Source organism: Molothrus aeneus, chromosome 8, assembly GCF_037042795.1.
Source record: "Molothrus aeneus isolate 106 chromosome 8, BPBGC_Maene_1.0, whole genome shotgun sequence".
Lineage (NCBI taxonomy): Eukaryota > Metazoa > Chordata > Aves > Passeriformes > Icteridae > Molothrus > Molothrus aeneus.
The window spans coordinates 33,670,853-33,697,082 of NC_089653.1; the positions used below are offsets into that span (position 1 = coordinate 33,670,853).

The following is a 26,230-nucleotide window of genomic DNA, read 5'->3' on the forward strand; positions in this document are numbered from 1 at the left end:
CACATTGCTGAACCTTCATTCCCATTAATTAGGTGATTATTTCCATGCCTTTAGATGATAACTGCCTGGCTTTCTGGGCTAAATTGGTAATTAATTTATTTCTTTCCTCCAGCCTGCCATTGGAACAGAAATGGAGGGATGTTAAATATGCTCCTCTGCTCCAGCTGAGGTGAAGGCAAACTTGGCTGGAATTTCAAACAGGTCTCCCTGCAGTCCAGTCCTGGGAGGTGCTCCTTGCTTTGGGGGAGGATATTTTCTGCCTGGCTGTGATGCAGAGGAAAAAGGTCTCTTGGAGTCATAGTTGGCAGAAATTTGGGAGATTTGCTGGGGTGTCTTGCTCCATAACAAGTCTTTTCCATGAGCTTGGAAAATTCATTTGAGCCTATGCTGATGTCAGTTCTTTATACATAAAGTGCTAATTCCACATCTCTTTACTTAAAGGAACGTTTTGAAGATAAAGTGGATTTAAGAATATGTGTCTAATACCCATAATACCTGTGCACAGCTGAAATATTAAACAGCTGATTGAGGGAACTGCTCTTTGTGGGTTTTCTGCTCAGAGAAGAAAAATGCTGAGTAACCTCATTAGCTCTGATGGTTATTTCTGTGCTTCGTTGGGATAAGCATGAGCAGGATTTAATTCTCTCTCTCTCAATTTCCCATTGTACAGATCATTGGAAGAAAAATATAACAGCAGGTCTCACCAGCTAAAGCTGAGATTCTGGGTTCCAGTGGAATGCTGTCTCATCAAGAGCCCAAATTGCTGGAGATGTTTATCAAGAAAATCTGAATTTTCTTGGGATAGGAGTGGGAGTTTTCTCGTATTTTCACTGTGTTTATAGTTCAGAAAAGTTTCTTTTCAGCACGTGGATGTTTTTGGGAGGAGAACTGAAGTGGTGATTGGGAAGCCTTGGTTGTTCTTCCAAGGGTGGGGATTCTGAGATGCTCTCCCATGGTGTGGAATCACTTCCCTGATAAAGATGTTCTCAGTAGATGCCAAATTCTGGTTCCATTTTCATGCAGCCTGTACAGTTGGGAAATAAATGAGGGTCTGGGAGAGCGTGATGTATGAGCCCCTAAATGGCTGCATTTTGTTCATATTTGAAAGGCAGTTCAGGCTGTCGTCATTACTGATGACTTGTGCTTTTAGAGCCCTTCTTTTTGCATTTCAGAATTCCTTTGTGCCCATCTGAATAATAAATCACCCTGTTTGATTTGCTCACTGAGAGCAAATGGGAAATTACATCCTTGTTAAGACGTCTTGAGGAACTGGAAATGTAGGGGAATGTTTTTAAAGGAACATTCTGCCAACTTCGTTAATATTTTGCTTTATCTCATTTATTTTATGACCTTCCAAAATTCCACGGTTTTCTCTCTGACTGCTTTATGGCAAAGGGAAAAAAATCCTGCCCTGCTTAAAAATAAAAAGCAACAAATCTGGTCGTACTTTTGATTGCCTTTGGACAAATGGTTTCAGATTTAAGCACCTAATGAAATGTGGGATGAGCATAAATTCCATCTTCAAACTCAAGTTATGGGCAGAAAAAAGGCAAATCCAACAAATAATGGGAATACTTGCATCTGATTCCTATTTGCTCTTTGGTGGAATAATATATTATTTATACAACATTGATTTCATTAGATGGAGGATTTAATGCAACTTTTCTGTCAAAGTGGAGAACATTCGATGTTATAAAGTAATGTAAACTCCCAAAGCCTCAGGAAGGTTTTCTCATTTGAAATATTGAACCATTTAAAGTTTGAACATAGCATAAAAATACAGACTTTTATGTGCTTTTGCATGTTGCCTTCAAGTTAGAAGCCCAGGGAGCAGCCTGCTCCTAATGCATGACAGAAAAATGCTTAACCGAAAAAAACCAAATTAAATGAAATAAAATGTGTTAAACAAATGAAAAATGAAAATCCTACAAAATTATGGAAGAGGGAAATAATGAACAGTGCAAATAGAATTAAACTCACCATTTCTATTGGTGCTCTAAACCAAAATTAAGTATTTTGGCCATAATGTTCAGAAATGAACTCTTTAGTGTAGTTTCTAAAATCCCCAAGCAGGTGCCAAAATAAAATTGCTCTTAATAACTTTGATACATGGCAGGGAAATATGATGGCAGTGAATAAAAAAGGGATATAAAGAGGCAGTTTGCAGCATCATGGGCACCTAAAATTTAGCCATATGCTCACAATTAAGAGCTTCTCCTCCCTTACTTATTTTTTTCCTAAATAAAATGACCTAGAAACTTGCCTTGTGCAAACAAGAATATGCTAAATTCCTCATTGACTGTGCAAAGACCTAATTCTTTTATATATTAAAATGTCTGTGATTGAGTTTTACCTTTAGAAAGGAACAGAAGTTATTTTGAAAAGTCTGGAAATCCTAAAAGCCCAAGATATTTCAATAAGTTGTGTTCTGAAAAATATGGGAAACCTGATAATGACATTAAATGAGTTTACAGTTGACAGCAGAGGCCACATGAAGTCCTTCTTAATCCTTGGTCTGTGGCTCTTCAAAACACAGTGCAGGAAAAATGGCTCTGTCCTTTATGGCTTGGGGACACTGAATTAAAAACCATTCAAAGCAGCACCACATTTTGATTTTCTTCAATTTTTAAACAAGTTCAGGACTTTAAATATTAATACTTAGCAGTGGTTGAGTAGCATAATTAGCAGCTGCTTTATATCCAAGGGGTGTCCATCAGTATTACAGAAAGGCCCAACAACTGGAAGGGCTGCTGGGGAGGAAAAGGATGAAATCTCTGAAAACCCAGAAACAAAGTTATAATTTGATAATAATGTGGCACTCCCTCAATTTACTTTTAGGAATTCAAAGTAGTGCCCTAATAAATGGAGTGTACCCACATCCTTCCCTTGCCAGCAGCCTTGTGCCCCAGCCTGGATGGGAATGTTGGTTGGATGGGAGGTGGAGGCTGCTCCTTGTCTCCAAGCTTTCCTTCTCCTGGCTTTGTGCATTCCCTTGTGGAGCTGCCTTTGCTGCCTGTCCCCATGGCTCAACTCCCATCGCTCCCTGGGAGGGAAAAAGAAATGCCAGGATTAAAAGTCCCATCTCTTATTTGTTTGAAATTCATCTCCTGTTGGCTTCAGCTGCTGCCTCCTGGCTCTACCTGAGTGAAACTTGTGAGCAGCAGCTGTGCACTCCTTTCATCCCCCCTGCTGTGGGTTTGGAAACCTCAGGAAAATGTGAATCCATCCAGGCTGTGCCTTCTGGGGACAATCTGGGACTGTGTGACTCCTTCTCAGGAGGGACCTTCTCCATCCCTTGTCAGAGTGGTTTAGGTTGAAGGGACATCAAGGCTCATCCCCTTCCACCTTCTGCCATGGGCAGGGACCCTTCCATTATCCCAGGGTGCTCCAGCCTGGCCTTGGGCACTGCCAGGGATCCAGGGGCAGCCCCAGCTGCTCTGGGCACCCTGTGCCCGGGCCTGCCACCCTCACAGGGAACAATTCCATCCCAAAATCCCATTTAACTCTGCCCTCTGCCAGTGGGAAGATAAAAGTCTTTCTCCATCTTTCTTCCAAGCCCTGTTTAAATATTAAAGGCCACAAAGAGTTCTCCTTGGAGCCTTCTCCAGGCTGTCACTTTGGTGGCTCTCCTCGTTTCTCCTGTCATTGATAATGTCCCTCTCAAGCTGTGGAGACTCCATTTATTTTTGGAATTGTTTTAGTTCTCTGTGAGCTGATGGAAATCAAAGCTTTCATTGAAGCCTGGTAGGAAACATCACCAGGGCTTTACCTGTGCTCAGCTTGTCCTCAGTATGATGGGCTGGAAGGATGAGCTATCAGGCTTTGTTTGGAAGCATAATTTTGTTATTTCACATCATTTACCAGGTGACAGATAAGATCTGCAGCAATTGATTATCCAGTGAGGGACTTGATGTCTTGTGGGAGAGCTCCTGGGGACTGAAGGTGGTGACAGAAGGACAGGTGGTGGTGGCATCATGGAAGCTGACACATCATGTCACAGGTGTCTGTGGTGGCTGGGACAAGGGACACCAAATCTTGGGGGGAAGAAAGGACAAACCCCTTGCTCTTCTCACTGTGAAATCCCATCATGGTTTGGGTTGGAGGAACCTTAAGGAGCATCAAGTCCCATCCCTTCCATGGGCAGGGCCACCTTCCATGATCCCAGGTAGCTCCAAAGCTCATCTAACCTGGCCTTGATATTCCATAGGAGCTCATTTAACAGGCAATCCATGTTGTGGGGTTTTCATAAAATTTTTTCATAAAATTTTAGTTAAACAGATTTGAAGTATCTTTTTTTGTTTGTTTGGCCTTTTATTTTTTAATGTATTTTTCTTAAATTTCAAGTGTTAGCAAAAGTTACAAGGATAAGATTCCTGCTTAGAAAAAAACCCAGTAACTGGAAAAAGCAGAATGCTTGTACATGTTAATTTTTGCATTTACTAAGGAAAAAAAGAGTTTTAATAATTCACAGGGATGCAATGAATATTAGCCTTTTATATATTCATATTTATCACTTGGCTTGAATTGTAAACATATTAATTCCTGCTAGCAGTTAATGACTTTGGGTAATGTTTGTGTTCTCTTTATGCAGTAATTGTCCATATACCTCACAGTCACTTATAGGGACAACCTAATCAGAGCTGTTTCCTTGGCTCTGAAAAACATTTTGTCTTGCATTAAGTAGCTTTTCTGAGGTATTTTTAAAAGCATTTTAAAAATAATGCTTAAATTTACCTACTCAACAGATGATGAGTATTTTTCAGCCATATCAAGAGAAGTTAAAAATCCCATTTTTGCCAAATGTCAAGAGTGGGATGAGTGTTGTAGGCTCTACCATAACTCAGGGTTGGTTGATTTTCTGCTGGGGTTTCAAATGTTATGCTCCCAAAAAATTTAGTTAGGATGGTTTTAAGTGCATGGAAATTACAAAAGAAAGAAAAAAAATCTCATGTTTTGAGATTGAAAGATGGGCCCTGAGAATAATTGGGGGTTTTGGTATTTTTCTTTTTCCTTTTTTTTGTATTTTTAGTATATCAAAGTAGTACTGTAACATTCAGAAATACAGAAATATTTGAATTCTGTGATATTGGCTGGGAGGGGCCTTAAAGAAAATTTAGTTCCAATCCCTATAATTCCATTGAGGTTTTGCAGTAGCCTGTGCACTGATTTTAGATTTTTAAATTTTTTCTTAATATTTATGTTACATTTTGAATCCATCGTAAAGCAGATTTGCCTTTGCTGGTTTGATTTTACTTCCCCTTGGGACAGATTCCTGGATCTCCAGGACTGGGATGGGAAATCCTGGGTGAGTCTGGGCACGAAGCTGAATATCAGAGCCTGGAAAAGAGATTCTGCTTGGTCCTGTTGGTTCTGCCCAGATGGGAGGAAAAATATGGAAAAAAAGGATGTGATGTGATCATGGGATATCCATGCATTTTCTTGGAATGGTGTAGGAAGGGTGAGCTGAGCTCTTGGAGCAAACCAGCCCCTTCCCAGGAACATTCCCTGTCCTGCCCCTGCAGCCCAGGAGCTGATTTTCACTTTGGCATGTTTTAAACCAAAGATTTTAATTTTGGTTTGGATTTAATTGCTTTTTCCAAGGAGAGATTAGTTCTCATTTAAGTGTGGATGTGTAATTAAAAAACATCTCTCAACTTAAGTTGCTTTTGTTGCCCACACGCTGGGGCTGTAGGTAGGAGAAAGCAATTCCAGAGCTGAAGATCCATCTCTAATCCTGTTGTTAATGTGGGAGTGTTGTTGTTAGAATGTGATAAACGACTCCTTATTTGGGAGGAATTTACTTCTTTCCCTTCTGATTTCTGCCAGAACAAAGTTGGGGAAGAAAATAAAATTCAATTATAGGTCAGAATTTATTTTGGTGGTGGAAAACCAGCACTTCAAAATGTTTTGTTGTTGCTGGAATACATGGAGTGTGCTGGCTGTCATGAGGAAAATTGTCAAAACATGTTTTGCACCTTTGGTTTAGTGAGAAAATAAATAAGTTATTCTCCTAAAATATTCTAGGTGGGTTTGGTTGACTTGCAAGAACAGCGAAACCTGAATTAGCTTCATCTGGAAGCAGCAGAGCTTCCTGAGCAAATATTCCATTCTTTCCTTCAGGAGGAGATCCCTGGAAGTGTCCAAGGCCAGGTGGGACAAGGTTTGGAGGGAGCTGGGACAGTGGAAAGTGTCCCTGCCCATGGCAGAGGTGGGATGGGGTGAGCATTTAGGTCCCCTTTGATGCCTTGTTCAGTCTGACCCAGAGCAGAGGCTGGACAGAGCTCCAGAATAAAGCAGGGATTTATTCAAAGCATCTCCTCCATGGATCCACCTTGGGCAGCACCAGAGCCCAGCCAGGGCTGCACCCAAGATGAACCAAAATGGCCCCAAAATGCACGGCCGGGCACGGGCTCTGTCCCTGGGATCAGTTCTGCTCCATTTGCACCTTGCAGTTCATTGTCCCATTCCAGCTTCAGCCCCTGCAGTCCCACCCTGCTTGTTTTTCTCTCTCCAGCCCACGGGGTTTGTGCTCCGGGGCTGAGATTTGGATCATTTGTCCTTGGTGCCCAGCTGGAGCAGGAATTGTTTTGTCTCCCTGCTCTGTGCACAGAGCTCAGCATCCCCTGATGTGAGCCCAGACCCACACACTAAAGCAGCACAGAATGGGGAAAATAGAAAAGCCAAACCTAAGGCATCACTGCCAACCCAAACCAGTCTGGGATTCTGTGATCTTGGCTTTTCCATGGAATGGAGAAGGGAATGAGATGTGTTTAACATATTCAGCTTTTTTCTTATCTTCCAAACATGATATTGATTTAAAATCAATATAAAAGTAAAAATCTAGTGTGTGACAGGAAATTCCTGGGTCCACTCTGTTCAATTACTTCAGGCAGTTTGTCCTTTACCTTGTTGATGGTCTCCTTTTGTCCTGTAGGGGTTGGATTTCTGCTGAGTTCAGGCAGGATCAGGATAAAGAGCCTTTTATCAGCAGCATCCTGTTGGAGCTTATTCTGCTGAACGTTTTGGTCATCGTCCCAAATCATAATAAAAGAGGGGTTTAATTAATTCACTTTTCCACAATAGAAAAGTTCATCTCCTTTTGCTTAGATTGCAGCTTAGAGATTGATTTCATGTTCTTTTCATGAGGCACCTTTGAAGCTCTTCTGGAGACTGCACATTGTTTAGCACTGAGTTGTCTGAGAGAATCCCCCAAAGTCTTCTGAGTTGCTGGGAGTTTAATAAGAAACAAAATTCAAATTTAATAATGTTAGGGAAGAATTGGGTCATTCTTGGAGACTCAGCCCACATATTCTTGTGTTCAAGTTCTGCAGATGCGGCCTTTACTGCTCCCTTTAATTAAACACAAAGTATTAAACAGGTCTGTGTTCCTTGAGAGGGTGTAAAATGCAGATATGGCTGCTTCTCCAAACACCTGCAGACAGCTCCTGGAAAAGATAGAAACCTGAGCTTATGAATCTCTGTTGGAAAAGGGGAATGCTGTGGAAATTTTCCTCTGCTCCTTGCAAACCTTGTACACATTTTATAAAATTGAACAACCTGCAGAAGTTACAGGTAAAGTAAAATTGTGCAGAGACAACTTCTGCATGTGGGACAAGGATAAAACTCCTGTGCTCTGCTCTGGAGCCAGGCTGGGGGAATTGGGATTGTTCAACCTGGAGAGGCTCCAGGGAGAGCTCAGAGCCCCTGGCAGGGCCTGAAGGGGCTCCAGGAGAGCTGCAGAGGGACTGGGGACAAGGATGGAGGGACAGGACACAGGGAATGGCTGCCACTGCCAGAGGGCAGGGCTGGATGGGAGATTGGGAATTGGGAATTCCTGGCTGTGAGGGTGGGCAGGGGCTGGGATGGAATTCCCAGAGCAGCTGGGGCTGCCCCTGGATCCCTGGCAGCGCCCAAGGCCAGGCTGGACAGGGCTGGGAGCCCCCTGGGATAGTGAAGGTGTCCCTGCCCATGGCTGGGGTGGAAGGAGTGATTTGGGAGGCAAATTCCAAGGGAAGAGCCAGGTAAGGTGAGGACATTCCTGTAGGCAGAGAAGAGCAATTTCACTCCTGTGAAATCCCCTGTTGGCTGCTATTGGGTATTAATCTGTTCAGCTCCTCTTATCTGTCAATATTGGAACAGAAATTCTCACTTGAAATGTGACCTGTCTGGCAATTGTATTTCTCTTATTTACCATTATTGATACATGCATTTGTGTAAATAGCATTAATTTGCTGCTGTAATATAAAATATCACAGAAAATTGAGCTGAAGTGAGAGAAGTCAGAACAAAGGACCAGCCTCTTCTCAGTCTTTGTGGATTTCATCACTTTTCCTGCTCTTTGGGGAGGAGGAAATGAGAACATTGCCTGTGCTGGGGATTTCATTTTGATATCATGTAAATGTGGAGAGAGCCCTGCCTTTATTTTCCCCACTGATGAGAGCCTGGCAGTAATTCCTGTCTGCAAGGACTGGGTCACCTTCAGAGAGCTGAGAACAGCACCACATCAGAGCCTGCATCCCATAAACCTTCCCATATCCTCTGTGTTCTGTCCCAAAACCTGGGAAGGGAACAGCCCTCGGGGTATGGTGTGATGGTTGATGTGCTGAGTGAACCAAAGGTAGGAATTAATTACAAAATGCAAAAGCTTCCCCAAAGAGACCTCCTCCTGCAAGGAGCTTTTTAATCCAGGGATCTGTGAACTGCGTGGTTTCATCAATTAAATTTGGATTGCACACATTTCTTATCTCTCATGCTCGCTGAGCCCCTCAATAAAGCAGTTGCTAAATAATTTACATTAAAACAGGAGGATGAGAAGCACCAAAAGTGGGATCATTTGTCTTCAAAATGGCTGTTGCTTTTAGGAGTGTATTCATCTGGCAGCATCACCTGTCTGGTGTGAAGATTATCATTTAAAAGATCATTTCTCTTCCTCTTGTTCCCATCATTTGTCATAGTGGTACCTCAGTGCTGCAGAGACACCATCCCAAATATCTGTGGGCTAACCCAATTACTGCCACTTGTCTCCAATTATAATATCCTTTTTAGGTTTATCTTTTTCTTTAATTCTTTTTCCTGGTCTGTATCAAAGTTTTTTACATGGCTTCCAACATTAATTGTGTTTGATAAATAAAATAGGGTTTCTCTTTGTAATAGGTTTGGTTTTATTGTTCCTACTCAATGATTTTTTGAAGGAAATATCTACAGGGGCATGGAGTGACAGGAAGGCAGGGAATGGCTTTAAAATGAAGGAGGGGAGATTTAGATTGGATATTAGGGAGAAATTCTTCCCTGTGAGGGTGGTGAGGCACTGGCACCAGGGTTATATTCCCATATTCAGTCCTGCATTTTTGCAAAATTACTTTAAAACATTTTTTATGGGTTTTCCTTTTTATTTTTTAGTGTTTGAGTACTGGCCATTCCCATAAATTCAGTTGTTTTCTGTATTTTATGACTGCATTTATAATTTTATTATGGGCATTAATAGATGTGTAAACCAAGATACCTGAAACAGATTTATTGAGGGCAGTTCTGTAGATTTTCAGTGAAATAATGTTTAGTGTAGCAGAGGGAGGAAAAAAAAACATGAGGAAAGGCAAATGCATTTAGAAAACCAGAAATAAATGTACTGACCTTGAGAACTCCTGAGCACTGTGGGTTCCATTGAAGGGCACTGTTCAATACTGACACTGCATGGAGCTTTTAAAAGAGAAACATTTTTTTGTTAAAATGGACTTTTTTTTTTTTGCAAAAGAGCCTTAGAAACATGATAAATGGTGTTGCTAAAACATCTCATTAATTTTTTTTGCCTGCTTTTTACAGAAGTTGGTGCAAAGCGCTTTTGAATCAGGGAACTTTTTTTGTCTCTTCCCACTGTGTTGCCATCAACTTCCTAACAAATAAACCTTGTGCAAAGTGAATTTCAGTGGAGCTGCTGCGATCTTAGAATCACAGAATCATGGAATGGTTTGGAAAAACCTCAAAGCCCATTGCATGGCATCCCATGGCATTCCATCCCATGGCATCCCATCCCATGGCATCCCATCCCATGGCATCCCATCCCATCCCATCCCATCCCATCCCATCCCATCCCATCCCATCCCATCCCACTTCCCACTGTCCCAGCTGCTCCCAGCCCCAGTGTCCAGCCTGGCCTTGGACAGTTCCAGGGATCCAGAGGCTTCTCTGGGAATTCCATCCCAGCCTCTGCCCACCCTGCCAGGGAACAATTCCCAATTCCCAATCTCCCATCCATCCCTGCCCTCTGGCAGCGGGAGCCATTCCCTGTGTCAATATTCCCTCTCCATCTTTCTTGTCAGCTCCTTCAGATGCCAGGGCCACAGTCAGGGCTGGGTTCTGGTTGTGATCTCTGTGAAAACCCCTTTGCTTTGCTTTCCTTCCCAAAGGGCTTTCCCTGCATCCACTCCTGCAGGGACTCAGTCCTGGAAAAGTTTTCCTTTTAAAACAAGTTTTCTGTTGATTGAGATGGAATTGTCAAAGATCAAATCAGGATCTGTAAAGCACTTCTTGAGGTAAAACAAGGTTTGAAGACTAAACAAACTCATTTTCACCTCTAAACTCCCATGTCAGAGCTCTGCATTCTGCATGGACTTCCCTGGCTTGACCTAAAATCGGTTTTGCTGCTTGGGGAGGTTCTGAACTCCTTAAGTCACATCAGGTAAAGGAGGTTTCACATCTTTTCCAGGAGCTCTGGAAGCAAAGTTTGTCACTGAAAATACCTTACCGCATCTTGATTGGCAAAAAGATGCTTCAAATGAATGTTTGTGGCAGCAGGAGACTGCCCAGATATTTATCACTGCCACTATTGCAGGTGTGAACTTCTGTTCCTGCAAGGAAAAAGGCTCACATGTTCTATTCTCTTGTTCAAGAGGCAGGGTTTGGCCTGAGGAAATGGAATATTCTGTGTGTTCAGTAAAAAATGTGATAAATGGGAATGTTTTGCACTTGTTTTTATCCTGCTGCTGTAGCCAGGAAATAATTTTGTCTCTGAAGGTGCTGCTGAATTTACTGCGGGTTTTCTATTATGAGAAAAGAAATGTTGGTTTTAATAGTGTGAAAAATACATGTATGAATTGTTATACATAGAGAAAAATTCCTTTGCCTTAGGGGGGATTCTGCTTTGTTTTGGGTCTTCCTCCTGCCCTTCCTGGTGTGATGCTCCTGGGAAAAGCTTCAGGAATCAAACTCCTTTCAGGATGCCCTGGAAGCTGAAACTTTCATCCATATCTTTATCTATTTTATCATATAAAGTATTCTTGAAGAGAAGAAATGATGGAAGGTCCTCTGCCTTATTCATGCTGGGTTTTGTAATACCATTATACTATAAATTACATAACAAACTATTATTGAAGTGAGCAAACTTGTCTGCAGACAAATTGGATTTTACATTTTCACATTGGGGCAAAAAAATGAAATTTGGGACATTTTCAAGTTGGATTTTTATCTTGTGAGTCCGTAAGTGGTGACAATTTAATGAGTGGCTTCTAGAATTGATAAAAATTGATTTTTAGTTCTTTATTTGTTGCTAATGTAGAGAGAATACAAGTTATAAGCAGAGAGAAAACTTCATTCGTTTTATCTTTGTGAGGGACTTAAATCCTTTCCAACAAATTCTGTGGAAATGTTCTGAAAGCCAAAATGTAGTGAATTAATTCAAGGGATTTTGTTTGAGTTTTTTTTTATTATACATTCATCCATTTATTTATTTAGCTGTGTAGTCTTTTAAGGCCACATAAGGAAAATTTAATGGAAAAAATAAATTAAACTTAGACTTTTTCATCTATTTCTGACCATGGTAACAGGGACATTTTAGTAAGATATCACTTAGCTGAGTGTAGTTTGTTTTCTCTAGATTTTCTCACTATACATAAAGAGCTTAATATTCAATTTAAATATTTCACTGGGAGAAAATGGACAAACCTGTTTAAAACAGGATCTTTTATCCCTGAGGGAGACAGATGTTGGCATATGTGGTTTCTCCTGCAGGGAATTCTCATCCTGGAATTTCTCAGTGTTAATATATTACTTGTGGGGATTATTTAAAACTAAAATTTCCCTTCTTGTTCCTGTTCAAGAGCCATTTGAACACTGAGTGTTTTATTTTAAAGGCGATTTAGGAAAAGAAGTAATTTTTGAGCATTCCTGTGCCTCGTCAAGTTTTCCCTCAGAACTGAATTTTAGAGAAATCAGAAGTAATTTCACAGTTTGGAATAGCATATTCATTTTTTTAGATATAAAATGTGTTTCTAAATAATCATGAATTAAAAAAAAAAAAAAAGAAAGAGATGCTTTGGTGTTGGGTTTAGGTTTGTTTTCTTTTAATGGAGCAGAATTTTCACTCATCCTGCTTGGGAGCTGGATGTGGCTTCCCTTTGGGCAGATATCCTGGATCCTGTGACTTTGCTTTGAGAATACTTCAAGCATAGAAGAAAATCATGGAATCATCAAGGCTGGAAAACCTCTCTGAAATCATTGAGTCCAACCTTGCACCGAACCCTAACCTAACCTCACCCAGCACTGCCAAGGCCAGCACTGCCCCATGTCCCCAGGTGCCACATCCACGTGGATTTTAAATCCCTCCAGGGATGGGGACTCCAGCACTGCCCTGGGCAGCTGTGCCAGGCCTGGACAAACCTTTCCATGAGGAAATTGTTCCGAAATATCCACCCTGAGCTGCCCTGGCCCAGCCTGAGGCCGTTCCCTCTGCTCCTGTCCCTGTGCCCTGGAGCAGAGCCCGACCCCCCCGGCTGTGCCCTCCTGGCAGGAGCTGTGCAGAGCCACAAGGGCCCCTGAGCCTCCTTTGCTGCAGGCTGAGCCCCTGCCCAGCTCCCTCAGGGATTCTGCAGCCCCTGCCCAGCTCCCTCAGGGATTCTGCAGCCCCTGCCCAGCTCCCTCAGGGATTCTGCAGCCCCTGCCCAGCTCCCTCAGGGATTCTGCAGCCCCTGCCCAGCTCCTCAGGGATTCTGCAGCCCCTGCCCAGCTCCTCAGGGATTCTGCAGCCCCTGCCCAGCTCCCTCAGGGATTCTGCAGCCCCTGCCCGGCTCCTCAGGGATTCTGCAGCCCCTGCCCGGCTCCCTCAGGGATTCTGCAGCCCCTGCCCAGCTCCTCAGGGATTCTGCAGCCCCTGCCCGGCTCCCTCAGGGATTCTGCAGCCCCTGCCCGGCTCCCTCAGGGATTCTGCAGCCCCTGCCCGGCTCCTCAGGGATTCTCCTGTCCCTTCCCAGCTCTGTTCCCTTCCCTGGACACCCTCCAGCCCCTCCATGTCCCTCTTGTCCTGCAGGATCCAAACTGTCCCCAGGAGGTCCCTCAGCAGTGCTAGCACAGGGAACACTGTTATACACAGAGAGAAATTTCTGTGCCTTAGGGGAGGATTCTGCTTTGTTTTGAGTCTTTCTCCTGCCCTTCCTGGTGTGATGCTCCTGGGAAAAGCTTCAGGAATCAGGGACAGGGGGCAGTTCCTGCTGCCTGTGGTCACACAAATCCTGCTCCAATCCAGGTGCCAGTGGCCTCGGGCACACCTGGGCACATCTGGACTCATTCCAACCCCTCAGCACCCCCAGGGCCTTTCCCACCAGGCACTTCCCAACCCTGCTGGCCCAGGGGGACCCTCAGTGGCCCTGGTTTGGGAAGAAACAATCCAGGAGAGGCAGGAATTGCAGCAATCTGCTTGCAAAATGCTTCTCTAGTGGATATTCTTTAATGATCTTCTTCTCTGTGTGACCAGCTCATTTCTGAGCTTTGCAACAGGGAGAGAGTTCCAGGGTAAAGCCTGCCACTATTTCAGTGAATAAATAGCTGAGAAATGCCTAGCACAATGGAAACCCCTTGCAGGACTGCCTGGGTAAACACAGCTTTGCAATTATTCCTATGGCTCAAATTGAAATTGATTTTTTAGAGAATTAGGTACCTTTTTTCTATATATTGCTTCCAGTGCTGGTCTGTAGATGATGACCATGATCTCCAAATACAACTAAAGATTAAAAATCAACTTAAGATTAAAATTTAATCATGTTGTTAGCTATTGCTAACTAGTTAGAGCATATTAAAAACACCTAGAGTACAAATATTACCTCTAAATAATTACAAACCTTTATTAGCATTGTAATTAAGAGTGTGCTGGCTGCAAGTGATACCTCACAAAGGAAATGATGACTGGTAGTTGTACTTTCCTCCTAATATTAAATAGATTTTCCTTTCAGCAGGGCCTTGAACAGTGGTTTGCAGGTGGAGATCAGCGGATCAGTGTTGGAGCAGGGATGTGTGTGTGTGATGCAATGCTGGCTTCAAGGAACAATTCTGTATCAAAGGAAGGGTTTTTCTCACCAAAATAAACACCAAGATGAGCATGAATCATTATTTTTATGCAGGCAAATGGGAAGAAGTGTTGATAACTGCTTAAAGACCATCACCCAACCTGCTCAGTAACACTTTGGGGGCTCAGCCTGAGCTGAAACTACAAACTTGAACAAGTTTCTGTCATTCTAACTAAAACTTACAGCACTACAGAATCCCCTCCTGTTTGTGTTCCATTTCTATTTGCTTCTTGTATTTATTTTTAACTCCAGCAGCCATTCCAGGTTTTTAACCAACTCTCCTATTGGCTCCTATCAAACCAAGTGTTTGCTGTGCCAGGAGCTCGTTAGGCACTGATTTGACAATTAATGTTTGGGTTTCTGAGATGGTCCTGTCTTATTTCCATTTCATAGTTGGAAGCATTGTCTTTGTAGAGCCCCAGATTCTGTTCTTGTTAGAAAGTTCTTTTGATGTCCCAGAGCAGCAGCTCAGGTGGACTTCCCTTCCATATTCATGGAGTTTGCAGGTGCCACAGAGCTCCCATCAAGTAGCTTGGCATCCTCTGGAAAATCCAATATTCCCACATGGAAAAAATCAGTCCTGTAGGGGTTTAGATCTCAGTTCCATTGCAGGAGAAAAGCAAATTCCAGGAGTGCTGATAGGTGGAATTCAAGGTTAACCTGTAAATTCTGTAAATAAGAGGGCTCAGAGCACATGCAGGTGACCTGGTGTCATTTCAGGTTTAGTCTCAATTACTTGGATTGATGTGGAAATAAAGAATTTAAATTGAAATTAATGCTGAACTTAAAGGTAACAATAAGGGCTCTGTGCCTTTATGAAGAGAAAATTCCTGAGTGTTCTTCTGGGCTGTGGCATGGAATAACCTGGAAAACAGCACAGAAAGGGGGATTTGCAATTCTATCAAACCACAGAAAGAATCACTTATTTTCTAAGTCATTCTGATGGGGTTTTTACCAATTTTTAATGTTTTTCCTCCGGCATTAAAGACCAGAAAAGATGTGGACATCATTAGCAGGCTTTCAGCAGATAGGCAGAGAGGGGGATTGCACAAGAAGCTCCCATTTATGGGATTTTACTACATCTAGGAGCCTTGGGAAAGGATTGGATTGTTACTACAGCACTTTCACCCACCACAAGGAAAAACTAAACTTTCTTTTAGTCATTTTTTACTCTTTCTGTGTTTTTAGAGAGATCTGGATGGTGCTGCTCTTCTGGTTTGATGGAATTCACTGGATTTTGGTGGTGTTTTTTTTAAGCATCGCTGTATCTGAAAATACCACACAGTGAAATGAAAACTTGGGGTTGCTTTAGCTCAATGCTCAATATGATAATTTTGAAAAGATTTCTTCCTTGAGCAGAATATTGACTTTCCAAATGCAAATGCTGATATTGTGTGATATTTTTAGGAGTGCTGTTTATTACCTTGCAGACACTTTAATGTCTGAGCAATTTTTAGATGAAGAATATGTCGCAAAAGCTTCGGTGATAAACCCATGAAATTGGAAACTGGAAACTTTTTGAGATGGGTTTTTTTTTGTTTCCTTGACAGAATTTTGCATATCCATTAATGAATTTTAATGATAGAATTATCTCCACTGCATTCTGTGGTTCTCTCTAGCAATTTTATGTTTTGCTAGGCAGTATTATGTTGCATTATCCTAAATAATGGATTCCTTTCCTTTGCTTTTTGCCAGGGGAGTTTTGTGGCCTGCATGACAGCCATCCTGAGGCAAATGGAGGATTACCACTATGCTCATTTAATCAAGACTTTTGGCAAGATGAGGTCGGATGTTGTGGTGAGTTTCATTTGTTTTATCTCTTCATAAGATGGCTCAGCTTGTTTTGTTTTTTTTTTTTCCTGTTACTGGTCATTAAATGCACTTGTGAGATGTGAACAAAATGTGTTTGGCATTACAGATTTAATAGAAAATAATTATTTAGGCATTGTGACATGCACAGGAGTACAGCTGGAGCTGTTCAGTATTTTAAAACATGAGACAGTGGATTGGAGGCAATTAAAAGAAAGCAGTAAAAATAGTGATGAGACATTACTAAAATCTGGTAAGGAAAGAAGAAAAAGAATATAAAAAAGGCTTTCTTAGGAAAGGAACTTTCAGTGTTAAATCTTCCAGATGTCCTGATTTTGTTTCTTGAAGGAGCTTTTACTTAGAGATCTGCTCACTTTCCCTTTTCCCTTTTATGCAAAACACTTTAACCTTAAAGATGCCCTTAGTTGTTAAATAAGCAATAATAATTGCAATTTGTCTTCTCAGAGTCATTGGGTAGCCTGGCTAAGGCAACAACCCAAGTTAATTAAAGCACAATAGAAGGGAGTTTATAGCTGAGGAGATAACTCTGTAATAACCTGAAAGTGCCACTGCCATATGGCCAGGCAGGGCTGGCAGGGGACACCCACCTCCCTGGCTGAGCTCCAGCAGGCAGTGACCACCCATCCCCTCTGCCACCCTGGGGTGCCCCAGGCAGCTCCCAGCTGGGCTTGGATCCTTCCTCAGCTTCTCTTCTTCCTCCAGCCCCACCAGAACAATGCCAGGACCTTTCCTTTGTGTAATTTTCATCTTTGGACTTCCCAGTTTGTCTTGAATTTGTGTAATTCTTCTTTCTGCCTGCGTTGGGCAAGGTTTGAGCTCTTTGCCCTGCTCCATTTCTCAGCCTCTTTTTGCACCTGCATCTCTAAAGCTCAGAGGTGATTTTAAATAATATTCATTAAGGTGTGGAGGTTTATTGGCAGAGCATTGTTAACCCTGTGAGTAAAGGAAACTACAGGGAGTAAACTAAATTTTCTTTCTCTTTGTTTTTCTATGATTTTTCCACTTCTTTAACCCAGCAATTTTTTGTGCCACTCTCATTTGACTCAGCCAGTAGAACTGAAATCCAGGAGTCTTGGCTTTTAAACCCAGAGCTGGAGGTGACAACTGCACCTCCTGTTGCAGAGGATTCAGTTTAATCACAAAGCAGTGATTTAGAACTGGGACTAAATTCAGCCAGGCAGCAATGAAAAGCTTTTTCTTAAAAAAAAAGGCAAGAAAAAGGGAAAACTTAAGCTGTGGTTTCTTTTTCACCACTGGAGACCCTTAAATCTTCCTTCAGCCTCTGCTCTTGCTCAAGCAGGAGTTGGAAGCTCAGGGCTGGAAGTGCTGGAGGAAACTTTATGGTCTGTGTTATGTAGGTGGCAGGTTTAGATTATTATAATGGTCATATTTGGCCTCAAAAGTCTTCAAAAAGATGAGGTGGAGTGCAATAAAACCAGTCCTTTACCTCTCTGCAGAATAGAGAGTTTAGATTTATTAAGGAATGTCTGTTCAAAGAGGAATTTCTTGCTTTAAGATCCCTTCCAGTCCAGACTCTGCTGTGATTCTGTAAAATCAAAATCTGTGATTCTGCTGTCATCCTGAGATGAAATATTATCTGAGATCAGGGAGGTTATTTCTGGGACTAACTGATTTTTTTTCCCACTTTTTACTTGGTAAAAAATATTTTTATTTGAGACACATGTGGTTTAGTTGACAAAAGATGCCTGTTAATGTTCTGCCATGTGGAGAATCTCAGGCTGAGCCCAGGCTGTTTCCTTTCCATCAGTGGATGGGGATTTTTTAGGGGTCTTACCTGCTGTGAATTCTATTTCCTATTAAACAGGATTTGTATTTGTAGTTGGAGAGAGAGCAGGAGTTGTAACCCTTCCTCCTTTAGTACGGGTTTTTATGTTCAGAAATATTTGTCCTGCTTCCAGTTATTCTGAAAATAAGTAGATTTTTCTTGTCCTGGTGGCTTCCCTCTCTTCCCAGCCCCTCAAAAACCCTGAGTTTTCCTCATAAAATGAGATTAATTCATCCAAACCATTTTCTTTTCTATGAGAATCATAAAATGGGAAAAAGAGCAATATTATGAATACATAAACCCCAGGTGAGCATCAGGAGCCTTTTATTTGATCAATAATTAGCTCAGTTGTTACAGAGCATTATTTAAAGTACCTGGGTGAGCGTGGGGTTATTAAAATGTAAATATCAGGGGATGGAAATGCAGAGCTGAATCAGCAAAGTAGGTCAGAACCCCCAGGCTCAGGAAGGAACCAAATCATCATCAATGGAATTCTGTCACCAAAACACAGAAAAAACAAGCAGGCAATCTGCAGGTTGAGCTCTTAAATGAAGGCAGATTCTCCTGAGCTGGAGGAGAGGCTGTGGGATGGGTGAGTGGTGGCAGTGGTCACATCTGAACCAGGAACAGCTCCAGACTTGCTGTCCATCCATGTCAGAGCAGCAGGATCTGGTTCACTGGGCATGGTCAGAGGTTGGATTTGGTGGTCCTGGGGCTCTTTTCCCACTTCAGAATTCTGGGATTCTGTGATCCTTGCTGATGTTGTGTGATAAAATGACAGAGGAGCTCGTTCACCAGGAGCATTCTGCACATGGTGGAACCCAGTACCCTGGAAGTTCCCAGAATCCCAGAATAGCTGGGGTTGGAAGGGACCTCTGGAAACCACCCAGTCCAACCCCTGCCAGGGCAGGGCCCAGGTGGGTCTGGGATGACTCCAGAGAGGGGAAATTTCACATTGCTTTGTGAAAGAACAAACATGGAGAGACAATATTCACCAGGGCCTGGAGGGACAGGACACAGGGGATGGCTTCCCACTGCCAGGGGGCAGGGATGGATGGGAGATTGGGAAGGAATTGCTGGCTGTGAGGGTGGGCAGGCCCTGGCACAGGGTGCCCAGAGCAGCTGTCAGCTGGTCAAAATCAGCTGAGTTGATTTAAATCATACAAACCCATGTGAGCTCATTTTCCCTGAATCCAGGAGGGATGTTTGCACAAAGTGCTTTTGCAGCAATATTTGGGAAGTGAGAACCTCCAGCAGAAAAATGGGGATCAAGAAGGACCAGCCTGGAGAGGAGCAGCTCCAGGGAGAGCTCAGAGGCCCTGGCAGGGCCTGAAGGGGCTCCAGGAGAGCTGGAGAGGGACTGGGGACAAGGATGGAGGGACAGGAGCCAGGGAATGGCTCCCACTGCCAGAGAGCAGGGATGGATGGGAGATTGGGAATTGGGAATTGTTCCCTGGCAGGGTGGGGAGGAGCTGGGATGGAATTCCCAGAGCAGCTGGGGCTGCCCCTGGATCCCTGGCAGTGCCCAAGGCCAGGCTGGACACTGGGGCTGGGAGCACCTGGGACAGTGGGAGGTGTGGAATGAGATGGGCTTTAAAGTCCATCCCCACCCAAACCGGTCAGGGATTCTGGGGTTCTTGATCTCCAAGCTGCGTCCTCAGGGTCCCTGCAGCTCCCTGCATCCACTGATGGGGAATTTCTGAGCCAGGAAAACATTTGAACAGAGCAGTGGATTAAAAGATAAATCTGCTGAAGATCCTGGCTCTCAGAGCTGAAGAAAGACTGATGAGAGCAAGGACTTCAGATTGGTTTCTCACTGAAAAGGTTACACAGAAACCAGTCTTAGTTAAAAGTCCAGTTGATGGAACATATTGGGGATTTTTTTTGTAGGCATTTGACATTTTAAAGATAGACCAGATAAATACCATTGCTGAGAAACTGTATCAAAGGGAAGATATTCTAACCTTGGAATGAAAGTTCATTTTTATCTCTGTGTGAAGTGGATCAAGGACTTTCTGCATGAAGTTCTCTTTTCCCCTTTATCTTTCTCACAGCATTTGATATTACTGAAATTGTTAGATAGCAATTACAGATTCCCAAATAGTAGGAGATGATTTACATTGTAAAGTACACAAAGTTTCTGGTCCAAAGAACTGTGTGTTTATAGCTGTGTGGAAATAAATTGGTTTATGCTGTTAAATTAACTTGTTCTTGGGCAGCTTTTCACTTACAGAAGCAATTCCTGCTGCTCCCTTTAGGGAGGATCCCTCCCAGTTTTGGGATGTCCAAACCATTTTTGTCCTCTGCCCCAGGTGGAGGTGATGATTTGAGCTGGAAGATGTTTTTATTTTAACACATAAATAATCTCAATTTCTGGAGAATATCCATGAAGGGAGGGATTATTCCTAGTCTGACTTCAGGGAGTATTTTAGTGCAATCCTAAGAGTTAAATAAATATTTAGTTTTGATTTTTTTCCTCTTTCCATGAACCAATGTGCTTTTATCAACTTCCCAAGAGCGTGTCATGACAGGTGGGTCACCATACACAAAGGAACTAGGAGGTTTTGTCCATAGCATGGGGAAAAAATGTTTTTTCCAGTAAAAACTCCTTTTGGATAATTGGTGAGCCAGTGCTTGACCTTGATGAATCCCATGATTGATCCCCTTGATGAATCCCATTGCTTAAATGTGGGATTACTGTTTTTATAATTTCTGAAATAGAATTATTGTAGGATTTATGGGCATCATGTATAAATGTGCTGGAGTAGGATTCAGGTGTGCTTTTTATGAAAAACAGCTTTTTGAGGAAGCAGAGCACAAAGACCCCTTTGGAGTGCAGCCATCAATAACTGCCACCACCCCTTGGAGTTCCTTGGTCCCATTTTCTCCAAATATTATCTCTTCTTTTAGGATTTCCTGATGGAGACATTCATCATGTTCAAGAACCTGATTGGGAAGAACGTCTACCCCTTCGACTGGGTGATCATGAACATGATGCAGAACAAGTGAGTACAGAGGGAGAGGCTCCAGAGCTGAGTACAGAGAGAGAAGCTCCAGAGCTCTCCTGAGTGCAGAGGGAGAAGCTCCAGAGCTCTCCACAACTCCTGGGTTGCCTGGAAACAGCATCTGCAGCCAGCCTGCCCTGCCTTCTCCTCCTCCTCTGATGCAAAGAATTATTGAACCATTGGCTCTGGAGGAGTGTTCTAGTGACCTGGTTTAGGGCTCTTGGAGGCCACCTAGAATTTAGGGTGGTGTCAGTTTTAGAACCTGGATTTTGGAGCTGACTCCAGGTGCAGTAAAATTCTATCCAAGTCTTAAAGTAATTCAGTTTATTCTTTGGAAGGTGAATTACATGTTTTTCTATCCATATCTTAAAGTAATTCATTTTATTCTTTGGAGGATGAGTTGCATGTTTTGCATATGACCTCACATTAGATGGTACTGTATGGAGTTGTATGTCCAGGAATGTCTTCATTGGTGTTACAAGAAGAATTAAGGAAGCTTTTAAATCCAAATTCCATCACCCCAGTAATGTGGAAAGAGGCTGAAAATGTTCCTAATGCTCATTTTTTCCCCAATAATTGCAGTTCTGTCATTATTTAGCATTCCTTTGTGCAGTGTTTTATGCTGGTGACATTTTATTAAGTGAGTCAAATGCTTTTATGTGTACTGAGATGAAAGTATAAGGGAAAAACATTATATTTACCAGTTGCCTGGAGAAATCTCTTCTGCATTTACTGGAAGCTACCATGGCTGTAAAGTTGTCAGTGTTTCCCTATATAAAATCCTGAACCACAGCTCCTGCTCTCCTTATAAAAATGCACCATAACTTTAATCTTGGCTTCTGTAGTTCCCTTAACTCCCTAATAAAATCTGTTCTGGATAAATAGGAGTCAGGAGATTGAGCCATCTTTGGGTTCTTCCTGCTGCTTTGGAATGCTTGGGAAGCACCTGGTATTTGATATAAGGAGCACATTGAGAGCTGATGAGGAACATCTGAAACCCTTTGGATTTCTTTCTTTATTAATTTTGAAAGTGTTTTTGCTTCAGCAGCTCCGAGTACCTTGGGAGCTGTGTTGGAGGTGTAGGGAAACCCTCCCAGCCTGTGTTACCTGTGAACAGGAGAACTCTGGGGTTCCTGAAGTTTGGGAGAGATTGAAACAGGATTGGGAAGGTTTGTGTTTGGACATTGCAATGCCTTAACTGGCTTTGCTAAGACAGGGCAGTTACAGTGTGGTCAGCATTGCAGGGAGTGTTCCTTGTATCAGCCCAGCACAGGAGGGACACTGAGCCCATGGACAGGATCCAGAGAATGCCACGGGGCTGCTCCAGGGCTGGTGCCCCTCAGGGGCAGGCTGGGACACCTGGGGGTGCTCACCTGGACAGGAGCAGCTCCAGGGAGAGCTCAGGGCCCCTGGCAGGGCCTGAAGGGGCTCCAGGAGAGCTGGAAAGGGACTGAGGACAAGGATGGAGGGACAGGACCCAGGGAATGGCTCCCAGGGCCAGAGGGCAGGGATGGATGGGAGATTGGGAAGGAATTCCTGGTTATGAGAGTGGGATGGGGCTGGGATGGAATTGCCAGAGCAGCTGTGGCTGCCCCTGGATCCCTGGCAGTGCCCAAGGCCGGGTTGGACACTGGGGCTGGGAGCACCTGGGACAGTGGGAGGTGTCCCTGCCATGTCACTGGGTGGGCTTTAAGGTCCATTCCCACCCAAACCAGTCTGGAATTTTATTCTCTTCAATTATTGCCAGGTGACCTCTCAGTCTTCACTTGGGTAGGGATTTCACCTTGGGTTTTATTTGGCACTGTGAAATTCTGGCCAAACAAATGAAAGAGCAAAGGTACAAAAAGAACCTTTCCCTGCTCCTGGTTTTTCTCCTTAGAGCACAAAGGGATCCTTCCCCCAGGCAGTTCCTCATGGAAAATTTGGAGCAAATCAAAGCATGGTGGTTCACAGTGAGGACAGAGACTTGGAATTTTTATCCTTAAAAATAGTCTTTTTTCCCATGCTGAACCTGCAGTCCTGAGGAAGCAGAAATGGGATGTGTTGATGATCTTTGATTCTTCCTGACTCCCCTCAGTGTCTGCAGAATATCTGAGTAGTATTTAAAGTTAAAACAAAAACATTTCCCAGTCTTTTTGGTGTTGAAGAGGATCTTCAGATGTCCTGAGGGGCGTTGTTCATCCCTAATTCCCTCATTCTTTCATTCCCATTGCACCAGCTCCTTTAGAAATTCTTCTCAGTTGATTTCCCTGCTTTTCATTTTTCCTGCTGGAATTAACGTGGTCTCCTGGCCCAGAAAACTGCATTGTAAAATACCTTGTTTTGTCCATCTGCTCCGTTTATTTCCACCCTTATAAAGTTTTATTGAAGAAAACCAGATGAAATTTAGGAACAAATTCTGTCTTTTAAAGCTGTGGCATCCCCTCTATAGAAATAACTCCAAATGTGCAATTTTGTGTCGCTTCTGAAAGCACCTCCTTGGGCAGTTTCTGTGCCATAACCAAATCAAGGGAACTAAATTTTAAATGTATCCATCATTTCATTTGTTTCCTGCATGGAGTGTATCTGGTAGTGTGAAACAATGGGAAGAAGAATAAAAATAGCTGGAAAATCAAGCTCTAATTCCTCTTTTAGATCAGTCCTTTAGGAGGTTTCTCCTAAAGCTCTTCTCCATGCAGTGCTTTGCTTCCAGATTAAAATACTCTGGATTAAGGAGTGGCTTCAAATATTCTGGATGAGATGAAGTTACAGCCATGGGGGAAGAGGGGAATGGAGAAATGCATGTGAATGACTGGATTGCAGGGAATATTTGGAAATGTAAGTTTAGTTCAAATTTAGTATTCTATTTTTTGACCTTCACCACTGGGATAAATACATATATATATATATATATATATATATATATATATAAATTCTGCACACTCATTAATAGTGACAGAAATTATTCTGAAAACTTTGCCTGCCTGGTTTTGGTCCAGTGCATGAAAACATCAGGGTCCTCTCTCTTTTCTGCCTCCCAGTTTCACTGTGCCAGGCTCAGGATCACATCCCAAGTTCAGGATGACATCCCAAGCTCAGGATCCCATTCCAAGTTCAGGATGACATCCCAAGCTCAGGATCCCATCCCAAGTTCAGGATCACATCCCAAATTCAGGATGACATCCCAATTCAGGATCACATCCCAAATTCAGGATGACATCCCAAGCTCAGGCTCACATCCCATGCCTTAGTTCCAATACCTCAAGGAGCCAAACTGTGTTCCCACCTTTCATGCCAAAATGAACACAAGAAATCTTCAAATCTAACAAGAGAATTCTTCCTTTTTGGTAAAATACTTTATTTGCTGACTTTTCTAATGTATTAAAATTCTCATTTTAGCAAAGCAATTTTTTGATTCAGAGCCCAAGGTGTTGGTGTTACCAATTTGATGGAATTGCCACCAGTGTGTTCAAGGTGACATTGGTTTGCAGGTGGCTGATCAGCATTTTGGAGGTAAAACAAGAGAATATTCGAACTGATGCAGTGGCTTTTTCCTTTCACTTCCAAATTTTGGTCCAGATCTTCCCCTGGTTTGCTGTAAACAACAATATTTAAGGAAAGGAGATGGAAAAAAACACTGAGGGATGAGAAAGATGGATAAGGGACTATTAAATGCACTTTTGAAACAGCTCCTTGTAAGGGGGAGCTGGAAATGTCTTAGAATTCCTCTTAGGATACTTTTCCACCTTTAAATCCAGCTGTTGTAGGTTTTGTCTGTGCCCACATTTTCAGGAAATTCAAGCCACATTATCTGTATTTAACAGGTTTAAGCAATCAGGGAATTTTCCTGTGTTTCTGGCTATGGTTAGGAAGTGCTTTGGAGGCAGACTCTTCATTCCAGGCATCTCCAGGAACGCACACACGAGGAGTTGGAACTGTGAAAGCAGTTACAAGAAAAGGCAGGGATTTTGTGATTTTGTCTTGTTTCCATTTTCCCCATTGAAAGCACGTTTGGAAATGATTCCGAAATGTTTTAGAAATTGTTGTTAACTTTTGTCAGAAGCTGACAAGCTAAACTTAGGTTCCTCCTAAACACATAACTCAGAACATGAAAGCAATTCCTCCCTATGGTTCCGTAAATGAAAATAATTTAGTCTTTGGTCTTACTTTTGGCATTTGAGACAATTCAGTTCCTTTGGTAAGACCTTATGATATATTAATTTGTAGCTGCTACTTTCATCTGCAGCTGTGCCAGTGGAAGCTGAGTTGCCTACGAAAAAGGAATTTGATGTTTGCTGTTCTATTTTTTGTTTCTAATGTCCACATTTACATAAAATACCTGTTTGTTTTGCCTTTTGAAGTCAGAGAGAAAGGGATGAGATGCTCTCAGTGAAAATGAGGTTTCTTGTCTCTGTTGGTTTTTTATTCCAGAGGAAATAGAGCTGGCCTGGGGAGGGAATCTGGAGGGTGTTACCTGTTGTGTCAGGGAGGGTTAGGTTGGATATCAGGAGAAGATTCTTCCCAAAGGATGCTTGAGCACTGGAAAAGCTCCTCAGGGAATTGTCACAGCCCCAGACTCTGCTCAGCAGCAACAGAAATATTCCTGTATTGTGCCCCCTGTTACCAGCACAAATCCAAACCACCACCCCACACCTTCCATGAAGAAAATGCCCTCAACCACACCCAAACCCAGCCCACCAGCCCAGAGTCTCAGTGAATGTTCTGTGTGAAAAGCCAAAAAAAAGCCTTGCAAAGAGGAGGACAAAGGACTGGGGAGCCGCTCCGGATAAACATGTCCTGGAATGTTTATTTTTGGAGCTTCCAGGGAAATGTAGGCAGTTCTGCTGCCTGGTTGTCATAGCAGTACCTGTCAGATCCGTGCTGTGCTCTCAGAATTACCTCCAGTGATGTTTGTGACCATCCATCAGCAGTGGGCAAACGCTGACGTGCGTCAGGAACCGCAGCAACTTCTGCGCAGCTCGGGACCTTCACAACTGTGACTTTATCCTTCCTGACAAGGCCCCCAAAGCCACACTAAAATCTGGGTTTAGCTTATGGAAATTTGGCTTCATGGTGATATTGTGCTGGGTTGGAGGCAGGCTTATGGAAACAAAAGCAGGATGGTTTTAATAAATGTATGAAAATAGGCTCTTTGCACTTACATAATTGAGCAGTCAAGTCGCATCCATCAGATGAGTGCAAGTGCAAAAGCTCTGATTTAAAATCCATCCCGAGCTCCTGCTGGATGAGGGGTAGTTTTCATAACAGGGGAAAAGAGGCCAGAAGGATGGCAAAGATTC

General features: G+C 42.9%; 1 protein-coding gene across 1 annotated transcript in view; it reads left to right on the forward strand.

Annotated features, from left to right (window-relative positions):
• Window positions 1-26,230, forward strand: part of DOCK1 (dedicator of cytokinesis 1) — a 277,491-nt gene that overhangs the window by 138,927 nt on the left and 112,334 nt on the right. Inside the window, exons 28-29 of the mRNA XM_066554638.1 lie at window positions 16,026-16,127; window positions 20,857-20,951. Of these exons, the coding sequence (XP_066410735.1) occupies window positions 16,026-16,127; window positions 20,857-20,951 (197 nt within the window). The remainder of the gene's footprint in view (window positions 1-16,025; window positions 16,128-20,856; window positions 20,952-26,230) is intronic.